The 22,240-nt window shown below is 41.1% G+C and overlaps 1 protein-coding gene across 3 annotated transcripts in view; it reads left to right on the top strand.

The window, feature by feature from the left end:
• Positions 1-22,240, top strand: part of SLC1A4 (solute carrier family 1 member 4) — a 36,459-nt gene that overhangs the window by 1,065 nt on the left and 13,154 nt on the right. For 2 of the 3 annotated variants that reach the window (XM_042857187.2, XM_005287229.4), the window contains exons 2-3: positions 13,834-13,876; positions 15,672-15,734. In XM_042857187.2, coding sequence (XP_042713121.2) covers positions 13,834-13,876; positions 15,672-15,734 — 106 coding nt within the window. The remainder of the gene's footprint in view (positions 1-13,833; positions 13,877-15,671; positions 15,735-22,240) is intronic. The other variant, XM_008172384.4, reaches the window with a different exon arrangement.

Genomic DNA, 22,240 nt, shown 5'->3' with positions numbered 1-22,240 from the left:
CCTGTCCCCAGGGAAAGTTTTCTCCTTAGTCCCTTAATTAGAGATTGGTTTATGCCCTGAAGCGGGAGGGTTTCTAGACTTTTTTAACTATTATAATTCCGCTTATGACCTATGGAAGTGTCTGATCCCACTTTGAATCCTGCTAAGTTCTTGGCCTCAATAATATCTTGTAGTAGTGCATTCCATTGGTTAGTTATGTGTTGTGTGAGAAAGTTATTTCCTTTGTCCAGTTTTGAATTTGGCCCCTTTTGGTTTCCTTGAAAGCCTCCTGGTTCTTGGGTGAATACAAGGTGTAGACCATTCATTATTCTGCATGCTTTTATCATGTCCCCTCTTATTCATAGCTCTAAGGTCAGAAGAGATCATCTGTCTGATGTCCTGTATAGCACAGGCAATGGGACTTCCCCAGAATAATTCCTAGAGCATATCTTTTAGAAAAACATCCAGTATTGATTTAAAAATTGTCAGTGAAGGAGAATCCACCAGGTAAATTGTTCCAATGATTAATTACTTTCACCATTAAAAATTTATGCCTTATTTCCAGTCTGAGTTTGTCCCCTTTCAACTTCCAGCCATTGGATCATGTTATATCTTTCTGTTAGACTGAACAGCCCATTATTAAATATTTGTTCCCCATGTAGGTACTTATAGACTGTAATTAAGTCACCCTTTAATCTTTGTTAAATTAACTAGATTAAGCTCTTGGAGTCTGTCACTATAAGGCATGTTTTCTAATTCTTTAATCATTCTCGTGGTGGTTCTTTGAATCCTCTCCAATATACCAACATCCTTCTTCAATTGTAGGTGCCAGAAATGGACACAGTATTCCAGTGGCAGTCGCACCAGTGCCAAACACAGAATTAAAATAGTCTCTCTACTCCTACTCAAGATTCCCCTGTCGAAGGCATCCCCTGTTGAAGGCAAACAATCCCAGTCTTTTCAATCTCTCTTCATATGAAAGTTTTTACTGCCCCCAAATCATTTTTGTTGCATATTTCCGAACTCCCTCTAATTCTGCAGTATCCTTTTTGAGATGGGGTGATGAAAACTGCTCACAGTATTCCAGTTAAGGCTATCCCATAGATTTATAGAGTGACATGATTGTATTATCCTCCATCCCACTCCTTTTTCATCCTGACATTTGGTAGGTTCCTTCCACCTATTATAGAGAAAGGGGGCCAGCTGCAAAGTTTACATCCCCATGAGAACTTCCTTCAAAGGCAAGGCTCCCATTTCTAATTACATAGCAGTTATTCTTATTTTGTCTTAGTGCGTAGTAGCTGTTGTTATTTCATTTTAAATAGGTTCGGGGGGGAGGGGCAGTGATCACGATCTGCCTGTAACATTTCTACAGTTCACTATTTTTAGTGTGCAGATGCTGTGACAATCTGAATAAGAGAGATTTGTTTTTAAAAAAGACATTTCAGTGAAACACACAGAGCCAATATTTTCATCATCAAAGGGAGAGACTTTTAATACAGTATTCTCAAAATTACTTCCAACTGTAATCTCTTATTCATTGATTAATCTTTGTTCAGCACTTTGACAGTGTAACACAATATATTAGCAGTATTCAGGGCCTGATAGTGTCATCTTACTCACACTGAGTAATGCTTTACTCTGTGAGTAGTCCCATTGCGGAGATTAACCAATGAGAAAATTGCTACATAATCTGAAAAACGTGGCAGAATGAATGAGAACCTGCAAGTTGGAGTGCAGTGTCTCCAAATAAAAATATACTGAGGGAAACTGATACAGCATCATGGGTGTAAATGTATGGAGATAAATTCCCTTTTATAAGAGTTGATAATCTCTTGTCTATATTTTGTCTATTTTTGGACTGGGGAGAAGAGTTACAATATAAAAGCAAAGTGACTGAGCACTTACGTTTAACAAACATGTTAGTTCAAAGGTTTAGTTGTTTTTCTTTTTCTTGTTTTTAAATATACATTTTGTTATTGTTGAGGGAAATGTGTTTATCGCTGGTGAAACTAGTGGTGAATCTGACAATACTTTTGGGCTCTCCATCCTGTTTTTGTTGTGCTATAAATGTGGATTCACACAGCCTTGTTAGCAGGTCCATTAGTGGTAATAACTGCAATTAGTGGTGCTGACTTACACTTTCAACAGCATGCAAGTATTTAGCTACATTCCAGTCTTTCCTCATCCCATAATTCTCAAGGACTGATTGTGAGAAATCTTGAGAGTCCTAATTAAAAAATAAAAGTGGAGATAGGTAGAATGCCCATTGAGACGAATAGGAATTGATGGGCTGGGGAAACAAATCTAAGAAAAAGAAAAACAATTTGTTTAAAATGTAGAAAGAATCGACCTGTCACTGCTAAACTCTGAGAATCTAGAAGACCACTAAAATGACCCAAGCCTGAGGCTGCACATTCATAAGGTGCTGGGCATGTGTGTGGTGTTTTCTTGATGTATCATCCTGGAGTTCTGAGTGTTCTGAATGCATACACGATGGGTGGAGGCTGGGCACTTCCAAGGGTGCTTGGCAGGATTTCTGAAGTTCCACCTAAACTTGGGAGCAGTAGACAGATCCCCCCCAGAATCATCTAAATGCAGATGCTGAGTTTAAATGATGTAGATAGAGCTCAGAGTCAGGGGTTTGATAAGGTGTATTGTGATGGTTCTCGGGGTTCCCAGGACTGAGTCATCTTGTTCCCTACCTTCTGCCTCTTGCGAGAGGAAGTCTTGCTGTGATAGTGGGGTGTTCGATTCCTAAGGCCACCAGCCTTTCAGATGCTCACCCACTCTCCTCCAGGTTGTGCCAGTATCCTGTCTTTGCTGTGCAGGTAAACAAGAGGTGCACCACAATCCCCTTGAAGTGATCCCCCGTGAAATCCAGCCCCTGACACAGGCTACTCACGGAAATCCCAGATCCTCTGCTCCCAATGGAGCAGTGTACCCCAGTTTACCAGTTTTACCTTAAACCACTGCTGCTGTATCTCACACAGCACTTATGAGCACTTATAATAAAACAAAATAATGTATTTTTAAAGAAGAATAGAGGTTCCACTAGAAACAAGAGAGTGATGGAAACAATGGTTACAATACAAAACAAAATCTTAAAACGCAAACTAGGGCCCACCCTTATTAATAGTTACATTTTTCTATCTCATAAAGTAGGTTTTCCCCCCAAAGGTTTGGAGCTGGCTGGCTTCACAGGAACCAGGATCCAGTCTTTCATGAAACAGCCCCACTCCATGAGATGTCTCCTCAGTGAATGGCTGCAGAGTGTCTTTCTTCACCCAGTGATGGATCCATCCTGTGTCTTTAGTCACAGACAGGGTGACCCCCTTAATGTTCCTTTCTACCCCTAAGTGGTTTTGATTGTTTGCAGTTGTCTTTGATGGTTTTCTATTGACTATTCTGAGATGGGGCAAGGGTAGACAACTGAACCTTACATTACATCACCGGCTGACCAAGGAGGGATGACAACTCTCTCGTGCTTGAATGGGCCATCATCAGGCCATATGACTAACTTTTACTCCAATCCCATAGGCATAGTTTTCAATATAATTTTGTTATTCCTTAAATATTATGTATAAATACATCTCACAATGACCAAGTATTGATAAGTTACAAGCTTTCAGTAGAGATCTCACATGCTACCTTTTATGGGTAAATACCATGAAAGCAGTGTATTAGGTGTAGTGAGTTTGTCAGGTCTGAGACAGGAGCTGCTTGTAAAAAATAGTGGTGATCCCTTTGCCCAATGGGTGTCTGTGTCCCAGTTGTCAATGGAATTTAATCTTTCATGCTTAAAAATAAATAAATAAATAAAATACACATGCTGGCTCAATAAACAACACTAGTTTGCGCATTGATGCCATTTCTAGAGAAAAAGCATTAACTGATTTCCCCTCCCCCCCATTTTGGTTTATACAAACATAAGTGCCTATCTTATATTCAAGGTGCCCATACATAGTTTAATCTAATGAAATATCCTAAGATAATGGACTGCTCTTCCCATCCATATGAAGAAATACACACCAACCATAAAAACCTCCCCCAGCAGACAGAAAAACCCCTTCGTACCTCACCCAACCTGTCCTCAAATGTCCTGGAGAAAAGATGATACATGCAGCATGCCCTGATGATTGACAGATCCAGCCTTTGGTGAATGAGGGAAGGGAGCAAATTCCAAAGTCAAGAATCCCTCGAGGAGCATGCTGTGGCAGCAGTGCTCCAACTCTGGCCCTCTGCATTGATTTCAGTCGTGGCAACGCCCCACAGGGAGAGAAGCAGCCTGTCCCTCAAGTAATCAGTCCCTAGCAATAAGCACCGCTCTAAAACACATGGGGGGCCACTACGATGATGGGACAAAATCCAATTTGAAAATATCAGATGAAATGGACTGTTCCAACACACCGCCACTCCCCTCCCCATGCATCACCTCCAATACACTGGCCCGCTCAACATAGAATCCCACCCTGAAACCTGGAAACACCATCCCAAGATTATTGCTCTGTCCCCTCCCCAAGCACCTGTTTTGTTTTTGTTTTTTTAAAGAGCTTTGCACTATGTCCAGAAGGTTAACAAATCAGGGCTCTGGCAGAGCTGGGGTAGAGCAAGTTATGTGAGGGACTTGCATGGAAAACACCGCACTGGTTATTTCCCTCTCTCCCCAGTATTGCTTTTTAAAATGGTTTGCTGATCTCCGCTGTGGCAGAATGCTACAGGAGAGGAGGTCTTTAAGCTGGCAAAGCGTCAAACCAATTAGGGCTTTACAGGTTCAAATCAAGACCTTGAACTGTGCCTGGAATCCAACTGGCAGCCAGTGCAAATCACTTTCACACTGAAAGCACACAACACTGCACTGGTGCACTATGATTTTTTTTTTAGTATGACACACTTCAGTTAAACACAAGGACACGTGGCATTGATTTTTTGGCTGTTATCTGTGGTGTCTGGAAACGTCCTTTGAGATTCTGCTACTCAGTTCAGTTCAAATTGGGGCAACAGCAAATGCCAAAATATGTAGGCTGGTCATAATTATATTCAGTCAAAAATCAATTAAAACATTTTCAGTGGTATCAAGACAGTTCATAATTAGCTTGTGAAAAACAGTCAGCTATGACCCGCCTGAACATCAAGACTGGATCGGCTCTCTGAAAGATACACTCCAGCTCAACTAGAGGTTATGGGCTTGAGACAGGAGTGAGTGGAACAGTGAAATGCTATAGCTTGTTTTATGCAAGAGTTCAGACTAGAGGATCATAATGGTTCCTTCTGGCCGGATAAGCCATGTATCTGTGACTTGGACCATGAGGTGATTATTAATGGCATCATAAGTGGCACTCACACTCTTAGAGCACTTTTTAGGCACAACACAGAATTGAAAGCTAGTGTAAACCTTCCAGTGTGTGGAAATGGTGAATGGGAGCTGGGGCCCAGCCTGGAGGGTCAATATTTAACATGGATTCTCTGGAGTTTAGAAAAGCTGTCCTTTATCAGGACATGCCGTTCTGTTGGTTTTTATTTTTTTTTTTAAGTCTGTTGGCTTGGTGGCCAGAGGTAGTGCTTTGCATTGTGCCATGGGAGTCTGGGGCTTGGCTCTGTTCCCAGGCTTGGCCACTGATCACTCATTCGCTAGGCCAGACCTCTGAAGAGGCGACACATACACACAGCTCCTGCAGAAGTAGTTCCTCCTGTGGTTTAACAGCAAGCTGACTAATGAGTGGATAGGTTCAAAGGGAGAAAAAGGGTTGGGGCTACATCTGAGGGAATACAGAGGCCTCCATCAATTTCCTTCTGAGAAATACAGGTTTAGAGGATGCTTTGTATCCACTTTGCCCTTTCCTGTATCCTTGATTCTCCTATACTGCCATTAGATTCCCTTGGGCTGGCATATAAAATGATATCTGGTCCTGAGTTCGCTGATCTAGTTTCACACTGCAATTTTGAGGAAGGCTAGTGAGTGATTCTTTGGGGCACCTAAAATTCAAATTCGGGGATTAAGGCATGGATTTTCAGGTCTTTGCCAGCCTCCTGCTGCGGAAGCAGAGGCTAGCTGCTGGTGCTGGGATCCAGGCATAACTTCCAGCATATAGAAAAGTTCTGGGAAGACAATTATTGCATCCAGGTACAGTGTTCACTTTGTTCTGATGAATTTTAGAATTTATACAGCGCTCTACAGATACAAATTAACATGTCATAAACTAGAGCTGGTCAAAAATTTTCTGCCTGAACAGTTTTCCATTGGAAAATATTGATCTGATCAAATTGAAACGTTTTGTAGCAACATTGATTTCACTGACATTTTCTATGAAAAATTATCAAAATTTAATTTCAATAAGATCATAACATTTCATTTTTACTTTATGATTTGACTTTTATGTATTTTATACTTTAATATAAAAGTCTAAATGAAATGTTTTGACCTTATAAAAATTAAATATTTATTGAAGGTCAAAACAAAAAAGAATATTTTTCTCCCCTCCCAGTTGGGGTGAAACCAGATTTCAAAATCTTGACGTTTTCTGCAGGATGGAAGTTCCAATTTTCGACTAGCTCTAGTTGTAACACCCCTGGGAGGGAGTGAAAAATTATCACCCCATGTTATAGATGGAGAAATCGAACAGGCTGGATCGAGACCCCAGGAGTCCGTATCAGAGCCAAGCTCAGAATGCAGGAGTACTTTTGCTCTTAGTCCCATTCTCAGTTGAGCTTGCAGAGAATACTCTGCCTGCCTGCAGTGGCCTTAAATCAACAATCTAGTGGCACTACGTCTCACAGCCATGGATTAGTCCTGTAAATTGAGGGATGGATAGGCATGGGTTTCACAGATCCCGGTGACTAGCCCTAGGCAACTGTGGTGGAGTAATGGGCCTTAGAAACAATCAGCGACAAACTTTCAATCTGTTTCTGAAAGAGTTATAAAAATGAGAATAAATACCAACACTCTACTCTGAGACCAAAAGGGATAAAAGTCTTGCATTGTAACGACCATGATGGGGGATAGGGAATGGTGGGTTAGTAGTTACAATTATACAGTTGCTTGAACTGTGTATTTTCAAGAAATGCTAAACTCAGAGTGTCACTTATTGGCAACAGGCTATGTCCATTTCTGATACCTCATTTGTTGTATACACTATGAAAAAGGGAATGTTGTAGGTTAAACAGGAAATGTTACAGTCTGCACTTGCTTTTTGCCGCATTCTGATTCAGAAACTAACATCCCCTATATTATTGGTGGAACCGATTCTTTGTAATTATCAGGGGATGGAACAGTAGCTGTTTTTACACGGTTGTGCATTTGTGAACAGGAGAAAAGCTTCCAAATGGCTGTATACCTATAACAGAGAAGACCCCAGTCTAATCTCCTCTAACAGTAGTTGTCTCCTTATCTAGGTTCCTTTTTAAATGATGAAATTAAGTTGGGGGACGGTGCTGTCTTGCATCAGGTATAGGGCGGTTATTTTGCAAGGTTCCTCACTGAGTTCTGCCAGTGCCCCAGACCTGAGGCTGTGCTGTCCTTTCATGCTGAATGATGCCCACGTGAGTGGTGGCTGTGTTTCTTTTTGCAAAATGTATACTGTGTTGTGACAAGTGGGGAGTTCTCTGCCCAGCTCGCAGCCATAGTCGCTGGCCTGGGCACTGAGGAGAGGCACAGTGGGAAGCATTCCTCCTCTTCAGATCACAGAGGTGGTCTTCATTTGCTACCGCTCCCCAGAGGCTAAAGTTGCTCCTATGTGTAAGGCAGCCCCCTTTCCTGGGGAGGGGAGGACCTGTACCGGATACTCTGGAGTTAAACAGGAATGAAACATGCACCATGTAAGTTATGTAACTCTCTTCCTTCCCAGCACTGACAGCATTCAGTTTTACCACCTCAGTAATGGTAGCAAGGACTGTACTATCACTGAACCACATGCTGGCAGGATAACCAGCGTATTCAGTATCAGACAATCCCAGTGTTTCCTCAAGGGTGGCCACCAGAGTGATAACACTCATGTGCTTTAGTAAGATGTAACAGGCACTTCAGGGCTTGGGGTCTTTTTAGAGCAAACTAAACTTTTAATAAAAAGAACAGGAGTATTTGTGGCACCTTAGAGACTAACAAATTTATTTGAGCATAAGCTTTTGTGGGCTACAGCCCACTTCTTCGGATGCTGTAGCCCACGAAAGCTTATGCTCAAATAAATTTGTTAGTCTCTAAGGTGCCACAAGTACTCCTGTTCTTTTTGTGGATACAGACTAACACAGCTGCTACTCTGAAAACTAAACTTTTAATGTTACACATTCAAAAAACCCATTAATCTAACCCTACTCCCCAAGCTCATCACACGCCTTATCCACAACTACTGTGGACCTTCTGGACCATTCCCCTGTGGTTCCCTTCCTGAGCTTGGATTGGCCCTGTTTCACAGGTTTCTAAGGGCTTGTCTGCCTGGGGAAATTGCTATTCTAGAATAACTTCCTATGTGGACACCCTTAATTACAGAAAGAAGGGTTGTCAACATTTAGGGTGACCAGATGTCCCAATTTTATAGGGACAGTCCCGATATGCAGGGCTTTGTCAAATATAGATGTCTATTACCCCCCATTCCCGTCCCGATTTTTCACAATTGCAATCTGGTCACCCTATCAACATTTGACAATTAATTCAGATTAAGGAAGGGTGAGTATTTAAAGTGCAATCGCTGTTCAGGAGTATCTCCTGATGTGGACACTCATATTCCAGAATAAGAGTGCCATATTCCTCTTTAACATAATCCACTTCTGAAGAATAACTTCCCTATCTAGACAAGTTCTAATTGGAGCAGCATACTGTGGGAAACTGTCTATCCTTCATGGCCGAAAGTAGGCTAGGAAAAGAGAAATAGATGCGGGGGACCAGTAAGTGTGTGTGAGAGAGTGAATGTGTGTGTGTATTTTTGTGGGGATCCTGGCAGTTATTTTTTGTCTGATCACCTGAATTACTTCTGTTCTCCCTCCCCCTCCCCACCCAAAAAAAAAAAATTATAGGGAAGCAGTGGATTCTAGTAGATTGAGCAGTGGACTGTGACTCAGGAGATCTGGGTTCTATTCCTGCCACTGGCCTAGCAGGTGACCTTTGGCAAGTCACTTCCTTTCACTGTGCCTCACGTTACCCCTCTGTAAAGTGTGGATAATGATACTGATCTCCTTTGTAAAGTGTAGAAGATCTATGGTGCTCTATATAATTATTTATTACTTTGTTTCATAGGAACCCATGTAAATTCCAGGAGTAAATTGGTGCATTGAGAAAAAATGTTGTCCAATGGTTGTATCTGATTTTCATGTGCAATTACACATTCGCTTAAGTGCTGTCCTTCCTTTATGGTGGCACACATGAACAGGAAGTATGTTTGTGCTTCTATGTGTGAATTTTCCATTTTGAATTGGGGACATAATGAACACAGACTTGTACTGACAGAACTGGGACTGGCTTTCCAAGGTCTCTTAGTTTTGCTTCACTGCTCATGATAAACACTGCCTCTGATGTGAGCACATGACCAGCCCAAATAGCCTGTCAGTTGTGGGGTGGCATTTTCCTATGGAACACATTCGATTAAACTATTTACTGTGCTTTGTGTGGGGGTGTTTGCACAGATTCACCCTCTGAAGTTGAAAGCCTGTGCACTTTCACACTGGCCTGTCTGTCATCAAAGGCTGATTTAATTCATATGATGACTTATCTTTGTGTAAAATCGCATCTTAGTGTATAGCTGATTAAACCACTTATTTGATAATAGGCTTTTATGACTAAAAATGTTTTTTCTTACATAGTAGATTGCACAACAAATAAGAATAACACATTAAATTAGATGCTTCCATGATAGTCTAAAGTGACTTTATTATTTGAGCAGACAAAACATCCAATGTAATGGGGTTCCTATTGATCTTTCAGTGTTAATTAATTTGGCCCATAATTATATCCTTTTGTAACCTAAAATGTTCTTTTCTGCCTTCAGGGTCAAAATCAGGTCAGGTGATTGGGGAAGTACAGTCACATTTCTGTGCACCGCATTCACCGATGTTCAGAATGACCTTGAAGCATTATCTAGCAGTTTGAGCCAAAAATTGCCACTTGCTTTGCTGAATTGGGGCTTTCAGCAGCACTAAGCCACTTACTAAAACCCAATGGGATTTAAGCACATGCTTAAATTTAAGTATGTGCTTAAGTACTGGGCCTAATGCTCTGATCCTACAAACAGTTACATGTGCACTTAACTAGATGCATATGAGTTGTTCCATGGAGGTCAATGGCACAACTCACATGCATCAAGTTAATCACGTGCATAACTGTTTGCAGTACTGGAGCCTGCTTGAATTTCTCTCTTTTCTTTTCTTTTCTTAGCTCAGCAAAACATTTATATTGTGAATTTCTATGAAATAAAATCATATTTCTCAGCTATAATGCGATCTGACTCAATAAGCCCCAAATTATTCCTATCATGCTTTCAATGCTGCTGACAAAAGCAACAGAAAGAGAGGCTCTGAGTGTTAACAGCCAGTTGTTTTGTGAAAGTCTGTGTACTTTGTAGTATCATCAAGGCTGTGGGAAAGTCCATACAGTGACTGGATAAAGGAGCTATGAATAGGAGAACACCAAACAGGTTATCAGTTGAGTTTCTAGGCTATATCTACAGCTGCAGCTGTGCTGCTGTAAGTTCTCCCCTGTAGCTGCTCCATGCTGAAGGCCTGGGCGCGAGCTCGCCCTTTGGCATAATGAAACCACCCCCAACGAGTGGCAGTAACTATGTCGGCGGGAGATGCTCTCCCACTGATATACCACTGTCCACACCCCTGCTTCTATTGGTGAAACTTATATTGGTCAGGGGTTGTTGTTTTTTTTTCACACCCTGACCGACAAAAGTGCTAGTGTAGACATACCCTTACCTTCAACTAGCTTCTCTTTCCTTTCAAAGATGTAGCTTCTCTGCTCACTTTCCCTTTGCGGCTCCCTGGATTTGCTACCTTCCATTTCTTCCATACCCTAAGGCCTCAGCTACACTTAAAAGTTTTGCTGTAAAGCTGTACCTTTATAGTGTAGACAGAGGTCTACTGATTATCACTTCAAAAGGTTTTTTTCTCTTACTTAATTGGCCTCTCAGAGTTGGTAAGACAACTCCCACCTGTTCATGCTCTCTGTATGTGTGTGTATATATATCTCCTCAATATTTATTCCACTCTATATGCATCCGAAGAAGTGGGCTGTAGTCCACGAAAGCTTATGCTCTAATAAATTTGTTAGTCTCTAAGGTGCCACAAGTACTCCTGTTCCTCCTAGTGTAGATACAGTTATACTGACACAACTATGTTTTTGCTGGTATAGTGATTTGGTGAGTGAAATAAACTGTTCTGGCAAAAGCACTTTTTGGCCAGTATAACTAGTGACATAGCTATGTCAAAAAAATTTTTTAAAAAAAATCACACCCCTAACTGACATATTGTGCCGCAAAACTTCTAAGTGTAGACTTGGCCTAAGCCAGACCTTTTCACCACAGTGCCCACAAACTTTACCCTCCAATTCCTGTCATGTCCTAAGTGATAAGCCTGACCATTCCCCATCTCACCTCAAGACCCAAGGTAAATAAACAGCGCATCATGCATACTGTGTGGTAGCTGCCTCAGGAACTTCCCTTCAGAATCATGCCGATGGCAGCACGTCTCTAAAATATCTAAATCGAGTAGACACTTCTCTTTAAAGCTTTTCCTCTTTCTCAAAAAGGTCATTTACAGATAGGTGAAAGATCAAGCCTACAATTAGAAATGCGGGTAACTCACTACATGTGCATTTACATACATAACATACAGATGAATATTACACACAGGCAGAGGGTACAGGCTTGTTAAGCCTCAGTTAGTACAAAGGTAGGAGATGTAATTAAAACTGTAACATAGGATGTTGAGGTTTCTAAGAACAGGATTGTTAAGTATTAACTGGGATGGTGACTGGTTAAAAGATAGGATCAAAGGATAGAAATAAACGGTCAGTTTTCACAGTGGAGAGAGGTAAATAGCAGGATCCCTGAAGGAGCTGTACTTGGTCCAGTGCCATTCAACGTATTCATAAATGATCTGGAAAAAGCGGTTAACAGTGAAGTGTCAAACTTTGCAGATGATACAAAATTATTTGAGATAGTTAAGTCTCAGATCTGACTGCAAAGAGTTTACAAAGGGATCTCACAACACTGGGTGACTGGGCAACAAAATGACAGATGCAATTCAATGTTGATCAGTGCAAACTAAGCACATTGGAATACATAATCCCAGCTACACATACAAAATGATGGGGTTTAAATTAGCTGTTGCCACTCAAGAAAGATATGTGAGACATCTGCTCAGTCAAAAAAGCTAGCAATGTTAGGAACCATTAGGAAAGGGATAGATGATATCATAATGCCACTACATAAGTCCATGGTACACCCACACTTTGAATGCTGTGTGCCATTCTGTTCACCTCGTTTAAAAAAAAGATGTATTAGAATTGGAAAAGGTGCAGAGAAGGCAACAAAAATGATTAGGGATATGGAATAGCTTCTATATGTTCAGCTTAGAAAAGAGATGACTAAGTGGGGATATGCTAGAGGTCTATAAATCCATGAATGGCCTGGAGAAAGTGAATAGGGAAGTGTTGGCCAAGATGATCAGGGAGGCAACCCCATGTTCTGGGTATCCCTAAACCTTCAATTGGCAGAAGCTGGGACTGGACGGCAGGGGATGGATCACTTGATAAATTGCCCTCTTCTGTTCATTCCCTCTGAAGCATCCGGCATTGGCCACTGTTAGACACAAGATGCTGGAGTAGATGCCATTGGTCTGACCCAGAATGGCCCTTTTTACATTCTTATGAAAAAATCTCATATGAAGAGAGATTGAAAAGGTTGGGATTGTTTACCTGAGAAAAACTAAACAAATCAGAAGAGACAAGAGAAAAGTATATAAAATAATGAATGGTCTTGAGAAGGTAGATTACGAGTTTCCATAACCCAAGAACAAAGTGGCATTCAGTGAAATTAAAAGGTAGCACATTACAAAAAAAGAGCTATCGAACAAAGGATTGTAAAATGGGTTCAGGTTATGAAACTTGCATAGATCTGACAGTCTATTGGGATGCAAAACAAGTGTAATTTACCTACTGAGAGAACAGAAATGAAGTGTAGCAGTAAAAACAACTGATGGGGAGCAAAATGAAATAGGGAGTGCAGCTTTATCTTATAACCACCAACTATTTTTTTTTTTTACACACACACACACACACACAATTTGAATGAGTTATTACTTTGCACGTCATACCCATTTTCAGGACTCTTACATCTGATGTGCAGTTTACTCTACTATTTTAAACCACCGTTGAATTTAGACTACAGATTTCCATGGGATTGCACCTTCTTAAACCTAGGATTTTTAACCACTTCAGTGCTGCAGGCAGCAGCTGTCTATGGTATTGTCAGGCTTTATACTGGGTACTTAGGGAAGCGGAGTTCCTGGATCTACTCAATGGCTCGTGCAGTATTAAAGGGTGAAATGGTCCCCTGAAATTTATTTTGCTGATTATAATGATGTTCTTCAAGTTCTTGCTATGAAAAAAAAATCACATGAGAATTAGGAGAAAGAATGGGTATTAATTTAACTGTAATTCAATTACAGTGCTGTTCAGTAATAAGGAAAGTAATAGCTTAACTTAGGCATAAAACTGGTGGAAGTTAATTAAATATACAGCATTTTAATGCCAAAATATTTGCCCTTGCTATAGGTTTGGTGTTTCTCCAAAATAAAAAGCCATGATACACTCCTTTTATTCTTTAGACAGGAAATATTTTACTTCGTTTTGTTTTGTTTTTACAGAAATCTGTTTCCTTCCAACCTGGTTGTTGCAGCTTTTCGAACGGTAAGGCCCACGTAGCTTTCAGAAATGAGTTGCGCTGAGCAGGCAGGCCAAAGGAATGCTGGTTTCTCATAAAAGACTGGAGATGTGGTAGATTGTAAAACAAAACAAAACAAAAACCCCACCGCAATAATTCACCACATTTTCAAAAGCACCTGCAGTAACTTGGGACCTAGCTCCCTTTGCAAGCCAGTATGAGTTAGGTGTCTGGCTTTACCTTTTGCTGCCTAATATTTTTCATTACATCACTTGTCCCCAGTTCAGTCTCATTTCTCATCTGACGTACAGTGCTATGAGCTAAGCGTGGTAGTACACTAGCTGGCACCAGAACATATGAACTTATTTAAACTAGATGAGCCTGAGCTGTAATGTTTGAAGAAGATGTTGGTTTGGGCCCATTTCTAATTTTAGATGTATGTAAAAGATACTTACTGCTGAAGATACTGTATTGCTATAAGTCAGGGTAATTCTTTCAGATAGCCGAGCTGAAAAATAACCATTGTTAGCTCCATTGTGCTCTTTTCTTCAAAGCAAGATCGAACTCCAAAATCGGGTTTCATATAAAACCATAAAATAGCACAGGTCAAAATCTCATATGAAATAAAAGTGGGAAATATAGCCACAGTATTCCTTGGTGTAGTGGTATTCTGTAATAAGGTTTAAGTGGGGAGATTCTGCATTTCTTTACGCTGTCATTGACACAATTCACAATTATTCAAATTCTTTGTTTCCTTATTTAAAAAAATAAAAATCAAGAGCCTTGCTCCTGGGATGTGTTTAATTTGGGCGTCAAAGTACATTTATGGCCTTGTTTTTGTGTGTGTTAATTAATATTCTTGATATCTCAATCTAATTTACAGGTAAGTTTTAAGGGTGACACTTACATTTGTATAGGTGGCCAATATAAGCACCATATTCATTCCACTTAAGCCCTCAAAATAGGACGTTGGTGTTGCATAGGCCTTGTGCTTGTTCTCTGCATCAGGGTGAATTTCAGCCGGCTAGAGCTTTTCAGATAATGACTTCATTTACCTTAATTCTCTGGGCCATTTGCTGTCTGTTTTTCAAAGAATACTAATTGAAATCAGTACATTTGTCTGAAAAGCTGCCAAAAATATATTTGAGAGACAAGGCTCAAAAGCTATTCTCTCACCAACCGAAGTTGGTCCAATAAAAGCTATTACCTCACCCACCTCGTCTCTCTACTATCTTGGGACCAACACAGCTACAACACTGCATACCAAAAATACATGCCAATCCCAAAATACTCATCAGTTTTGAAAATGTAAGTCATGACTTTGAATTTAAAACTGTTTGGTATTTAAGAAATAGATATTTATAGACAATGTACTGTAGTGGGGAAGTTACAGCTATTGTACAACTTAAAGGAACACTGTCACTTTAAAGCTGTGCAGTAGAAGATTGTGCTCTGGTATCTCCACACAGGGAGGGAACTGAATACCTAATTGCTCCCTTTTCGTATGCGAGAAGGGCCAAAGTCAAGTTGGGTTAGTGGGCCTAATTCTGATCTCTATTGCACTGGTGTAAATTAGAAATAACTCCATTTATCCATTACCAGTAGAATTATTTCTGATTCTCACTAGTGTCCCCTCTCTCTATGCAAGTTTAGTTAGTTTGTAGAGATCCTTTTTATCCTGATTTAGAGCTTGGGCCCAGATCAAAACAATCTGGTGAAATCATACTGGTAACCTTACAGTGATGAAATGTTGTACTAACACAGATAGGGTCACAGTGATAATCTGATGGACAGAAGACATGTTATTTTTTGTATTCACAGTATGCAACGGATTATAAGATAATAGTAAGAAACATCTCTGTTGGAAATGTTACGTTTGAGAAGGTAAGGCAGTTTCTATCTATCTATCGTACTTATATGGCCCGTGTTACTGTAGTATCTGAATGTTTCACAGTCTTTAATGTCTTTGCCTCACAACATCCCTGAGAGGTAGGGAAGTGTTATTACTCCCATTTTATAGATGGGGAGCTGAGGCACAGAGAAGCCAAGTGACTTGCCCAAGGTCACACAGGAAGTCTGTGGAGGAGAAGGGAATTGAAATCACAGCTCCAGAGTCCGAGGTTAGTGCCCTACTCGCTGGAGGACTAATCCGTAGCCCTTAGTTTCTTAGCCCTTATTCTTTATAAACAAATACAAGAGAAGCTCAGACGTGCCTCTTTTCCTCCTTGCATTCTTTAAACCAGTAGGTTGGTTGGGATTGTTTCTAGTTACAGCTTCATTGCATCTTTATTTTATTTAATCACTGATTTAAGGCAGAAACAGTTGGTTCAAGGGGATGAACATGACAAATTAAAGCAGAACAGAGGCATATCTGCAAGTAGCCAGAAAACTACATCTGATTTGCAGGTGCTGGAGATGGGAGCCGTCCTTATTTTCAAAAGTATGGCCTGTGGAGACGTTGGGTGTTATTTCCAGAAGTGGTCAGCATTGGCCTACCTCTGCTCCCCACTCAGGGGAATCTTACCCATAGGGTCAGATTTTCAAACATGCCTGTTGTTAGTCTTGTAAACTTAGTATATTTGACCTGGAAGTTATTTAGAGACCAACACAAGATTCCAGGATATTATTTTTCATGGTCACTTTCCCAAGCATAACAGCACTTTCAGCCCATTCTGTTGGGCGGGGCAGGAGGGGGTGTTTATCACACTGAATTTTTTAATCAGTTAATGTTTAGCTTGAATTTGGAGTGTAACGGGCCCCTGCATGCATTTCCAGTTCAAGTCTAGGCTCTCGCAGCCTTCACCAGCAGCAGCACCTCCAGCCTACTTCATAGCCTCTGGTACAGGGGGGTTGCCCACACTTCCTCTTGCTCTCTGCTAGCAATAGGGACTGGGGAAGGCAGTGGAGGAGAGGAGATAGGAGCTGGATCCTGTTAGTGCTGCAGCTACAGAGCCATGGCCTGCCTCTCCCTCAGGTTTTCAGCACCTCCTTCACCCCTGGCCGGTAGCTGTGGCAGCAGCCTTTACCCACAACCTAGACTGGCTTGAAGGTGCACTGGCCAGACTATTTTTCAACTCACCAGGATAATGAGACTGGGAATTCCCACTGCATTTCTTCTGCGGCTGGAGCCATGATTCTAATGTGCTCCAGCAGAGCAGCAGCTGTCGCTTGCCCTCTTCTGCTGGTTCTCATCCTGGCTGGCCCCTGGGGTCTGCAACCTGCTGGCATTTGGGATTCTCAGTTCTTGGCAGGGTGACCAGATGTCCCAATTTTATAGGGACAGTCCCGATTTTTGGGTCTTTTTCTTATATAGGCGCCTATTACCCCCCACCCCCATCCCAATTTTTCACATTTGCTGTCTGGTCATCCTAGTTCTTGGAGGCAAGGAGAAGAGTATTTCCTCCACTGCAGGATCTGTGCTTGGCAGCTACAAGCTTGTCAACTGCTTCCCTCATCCCCGTTTTGTTGTCGGGCCCCTCCCAGATCCTGCTGCCTCCAGAAGTCACTTTCTTCCCATTGGGTCAAATCCTGAGCAATGCTGACCCCTGAGATATCAAACCCTTCCCCCCATTGACTGCAGTGGAAGTTGCAGGTACTCATTGTGATGATTCTCAGGGTACCCAGGACCGAGAGTCTCCACCGGCCTAGTAGCCACCCAAGCACTCTCCTCTGAGCTATTCCAGCCCTTACCTTGCCATTCAGGTTATCAGCAGGTGTACTCCAGTCCCTGTGTCCCTTTGAAGTGTTCAACCCCTTATCCGCTGAACACTCACAGAAATACCAGGTTTGGTGTCTACACACTCGCTTTTATGATCCAACTCAGGATCAGCACATTGCTTAAGATCACAGCACTGAGGTATATTTATAGAGAAAATAACAATAAGTTTATTATAAAAGAGTCAAGTGATCGTGAGTAAGGAAACGGGAAACAAAAGATTATATATAAAACAAAACTATAACACTCTTCCTAGAGACTAGACTAGACTTAACAAGTTATCTTGCCTAAAGAAGCTTATCTCACCCAAAGTCCTCTGCAGCATTTCACCCAACGTTTCATCCCGTTTCCATGACTGTAAAGGCGCTGCCCATTTATTTCCTAAGTGCAGGATCCGGAGGCATCTTCTTTGCCTTCTGCTTATATCCCCAAAGTTCATGTATGTTTCAGAGACAGCATAACCCCCATGGTTTGTTTTCCTATGTGTGCCGCTGTCCTGTTGGCTTTACTTCACTTTGATGACTTCTGTGTAAATGGGCAACCATTGTGTTCGCTTACAATGCTTAATTAACATCTCAACAGAGACAGGTGAATAGACATCTTTTGTTTGACAGCCTATTTCTCCATCTCTGTTGTGATACAGACTCTAAGAACACATTTCAATATATATACATAACTCCTTACATGATATCTGTACATACATTTCACAACGATATCAATGACCAATGTGATCCTGGCTTTCATTTGAGACCTCGCATGACATTCTTTGGTAAACCAGAATCTACGCACCAGGATCAGGATTATCCTTGTAATCCCCTTGCCAGTTGTCATTAAGGAGTCCTAGCACCTTAGTCCAGGAGTTTGCTCCCACTGAGTAAGCTGCAGTATTTAAAGTATTTCACTACATCTTGAAAAAGATGGGGAAATGAAAAACGCCCACTGATAAACTCTTTGAGGAAGATCCTCTTAATTCCAGTCTCTAAAACTGCCTGCCACTGAAAAGCCTTTTCTTTTCTAACATTAGAGTGCATCACCCCTAAGAAACTGCCCAACAAAGCAGCATTATGGACACACAACAAAAATAACTTTCATGAGAGCTTTGTTCCCTGGTGATATACGGGACACACATCTTGTTGCCTTAATTTAGGCATTTAGCAGAAACATTATTGATCACTGTTCTGTTCCTCAAAACTCTCTGAAGATCCTACTGTTTATTTTTTAGCACACTGGATGAAATCTAAATCCCAGAAAGGGTCTGCTGAGAAATAGGCTATCCAATTTCAGTATGTAGTTAACATCAAAAAAGATGTACATGTGCAATATGGTGTAGGCAAGAAATATAACAATTAAAACAGGATTAGTATTAACTATATCACAGTAGCATCTGTGAATCTCAGTCCAGGGCCCCACTGTGGTAGGCAATGTGTAAACAAGTAATAAAAGTGACAGTCCCTGCCCCTGGAAAGTAACTGAGAGGATGCAACAGCAGTACAAAACAGATAGATGGGGTGGAGTTGAGTGGGAACATGAGATAATAAAATGAACATAGCTGAGCAGAAATATAACTCCCCTCTAGCATAATCCATAGATACTACAGAGCCTGATCCAGTAGCCATTCAAATCAATGAGAGGCTTTCCAATGACTGCAGTGGGCTTTGGATCAGGCCCGTAATGTCCTTAACATTGGTCGCACAAAAAGGGGAAGAAGGAAAAACATTGCCCCCATGTTAAATTGAATACTTTATATCTTGATGAAGAATACTGCTGTAAGGCACCTATCGCCTTCAGATCTAGTCTGGAGCCCATCTTGATTCTGACGCTATGTATTGTTAAAAAAAAAAAAAAGCACCCCTGTCCAAATGTAACTATCATCCATCCATAAGTAACATGACAGCAGAGTTGAAATTCAACTGCTGAATGGTGCTTTTAGTTTCCTTTTGTCTGACCACCCATCGCTAGAGGCACTAGGACCACTCCCAGCAAAATTAAAGAGGCTCCAACCTGGCATAATTCCAGTGTTTGGAAAAAAACTTTTTATACGTGATGGGGAAAACTCTTTACAAGACATCACTGGCTATCACAGCCAGATATTATTGTCAGACTAAGAATACTTGATGGTGTTGCAGGAAACACAGCATTCCATCCAACAAGAGCCCTGCAAGGTGTAAAAATTAAAAGAGAAGAGAACAGAAGAGAATTCTACCCTTTAAGCTGCCAAAAGTCGCATTCAAATCTTTTGAGAAAAAGAAAAAGAAACATGGTTTTTCAAGTGCATCCCAAAGCGTGCTGGGCAGCTGAATCCCAGTCAGATAAGTACAGTGGGCCTGAGTCCAGGCAGCTCACTGGGGTGTCAACTCCTGGCAAAATTTGGCCTGGTGCACTGGTAGTGAAAATTCTTCTCTCATTTGAACCAGTGTAAATTCGGAGTAATGCCACTGTTTATGTAAATGAGCATACATAAGTAAATATACTTAAATAAATCCTTTCATGTGAAGGTGAGAAAACTTCAAAATTTCCTGCAAAACGAAAATTTCAAAAATGGAACGTTTTGTTCTGATTTTAATGTTTAAAATTTTTATATTCGAAGATTTCAAAACAAAAGGTCATTTCAAAGTGAATAATCAAAATGTTCTGATAAGGTCATTTTGACCTTATTAAAATGATTTTTTTCCAAAATGAAAATTCATCAAAATGAACACATTCCCATGAAAAGTTTCGATTTCAACAAAAGGGAATTTTCTGATGTAAAAAATGTTCAGTTGGAAAAAATTTTTAGCAGCTCTACTGACACTCCTTTTCTTTGCTGCCTGCAAGCAAACAGCCTGGAATCTGAGATTCAAGTTGGGTTCTTTCTGATCTGCGTATCACCTACTTCTGAGGGAATTCTACACCAAACAATTAAAAATTCTGTGCACAATATTTTAAAATTCTGCCTATTTTATTTGTCAAAATAACACAATATAATCACACCATTTTCAACGATTTGCTGACAAGTATTTTGAAATAAATTACCAAAAGGATTGAAAATGGTGTGATTATATTGTGACTGTGTTATTTTGACAATTAAAATATGCAGAACTTTGCAGAATTTAAATTTTTAAAAATTTTTGGTGCAGCATTCCCTCAAGAGTACCAGTGTTCTGTGTGGCGCAATCTGGGTGCAGGCAGCTCGGTCGGGGGTCTGGGTGCAGGGGGAATCTGGATGCACAGAAGCTTGATGCGGGGTTCTGGGTGCAGGGGGAATGGGACTCTGCAGGGGAGTCCAGGTGAAGGTGGTTAAGGCTCAGTGGGGGGGGGGGGACTGGGGAAGTGGGGCTTGGTGGAGGGGTCAGTGTGCAGCTAGTTGGGGCTCAATGGGGTGGGGTTCTGGGAGGGGGGGGCTCCTGGTGGGGTGGGGGTTGAGTGCACAGGCGGAGGAGGGATCACTGTACAGGGAGCTGCTCCCCCTGTCAGCCCAACCCCTGTGCATCGAGACACCCTTGCACCCAACCTCCGCCACTTTTCATACAAGGATTCTCTCTCTTAAAATTGCTGGTTTTATTTCAAGTGCATCAGTGTTTTGAATTTTTGTCTACATTTATTCTACATTTTAAACTTTTATCTGGGAATATCTTTATCTTTCTGGTGTTGAGCAGATGTCTACTTCAACTAGCCAGAAGTCTAAACCTTCTGTAAGTCACTGATCTAATCTTTTATTGTGCTTAGATTAGCTAATAAAACAACCTGGGATATTAAGAAGCATGTGTTGCCAATGGGAAAAAGTGGTTTGTCAAAACGATTATATTTTTATTAAGCCATGAGAGCACTCAGTCAGATCCTATTTTGTTATTACGCCAAACAAGTCCACGGTTCTTCTAGGGAAATGAGTTCAAAAGGACTGACAGAGAGCGCTTGTCAGCACATCGTGAGCTCATTTATGTGAAAAGCTAGAACAGTTTTGTTATCCTCTTACTTGCAAAATTAGCGGAACTATTTCTGAGAACATGAAGCATGTTTTCATCTGCACCGCCTAAGTCTGATGGTGCTGACAGAGAAAGATGGATTAAGAATTTTTCACTATTTCCCACCTTTTTTCTAAAGACCACCTGTAGAATGTATCAGTAGCTAACCAATAGCAAACCAGGGGTCTAGACTGCAGGAGGCTGTTTGCATAGATGAGTTATTATAGGAGGTGGAATAAGCGTGAATAGGTTTTGGTTCCTCCCACAAAATAATGCTGTGTATTATCAGTAGAGATGGGTAATTAGCTATGGCTGATACCTGCTTTACAAAAATATAGGAGTAGCTTCAATACTTGAAATATCTTACAGACCATGCTCCCTCTCAGAGCCATGGAGAAGAGACATTCTAACCTTTAACTGGTGCCCCAGTTCTGTCCTGACCAGGAGTGATTTGTCACCATTTTGACCTGTACCAGTCCTTCTGCCCTGATGCTTGCATAACTACCACTGGGAGTCAACGGGGAAGTTTGTATGCACAAGGACTGCAGGATCAGATCTTAACTAGTTCCCATGAATACTGAAACAGAAGCACATTCCCTTTTACTTCCTCTGCAGTGTTGCTGGGTTGCTTTGCGTAATGTCCCTTTCCATTCCTTGGGAGGTTCTGCCATGCTGACTTCAGACTTAGAGAGCAAAATAACAAGAGCTTCATTTTTATTCAATTCCACATCAGT

Source organism: Chrysemys picta, chromosome 3, assembly GCF_011386835.1.
Source record: "Chrysemys picta bellii isolate R12L10 chromosome 3, ASM1138683v2, whole genome shotgun sequence".
NCBI lineage: Eukaryota > Metazoa > Chordata > Testudines > Emydidae > Chrysemys > Chrysemys picta.
Note: the sequence above shows the minus strand (reverse complement) of the source record. Positions and strands in the feature narration are given on the sequence as shown.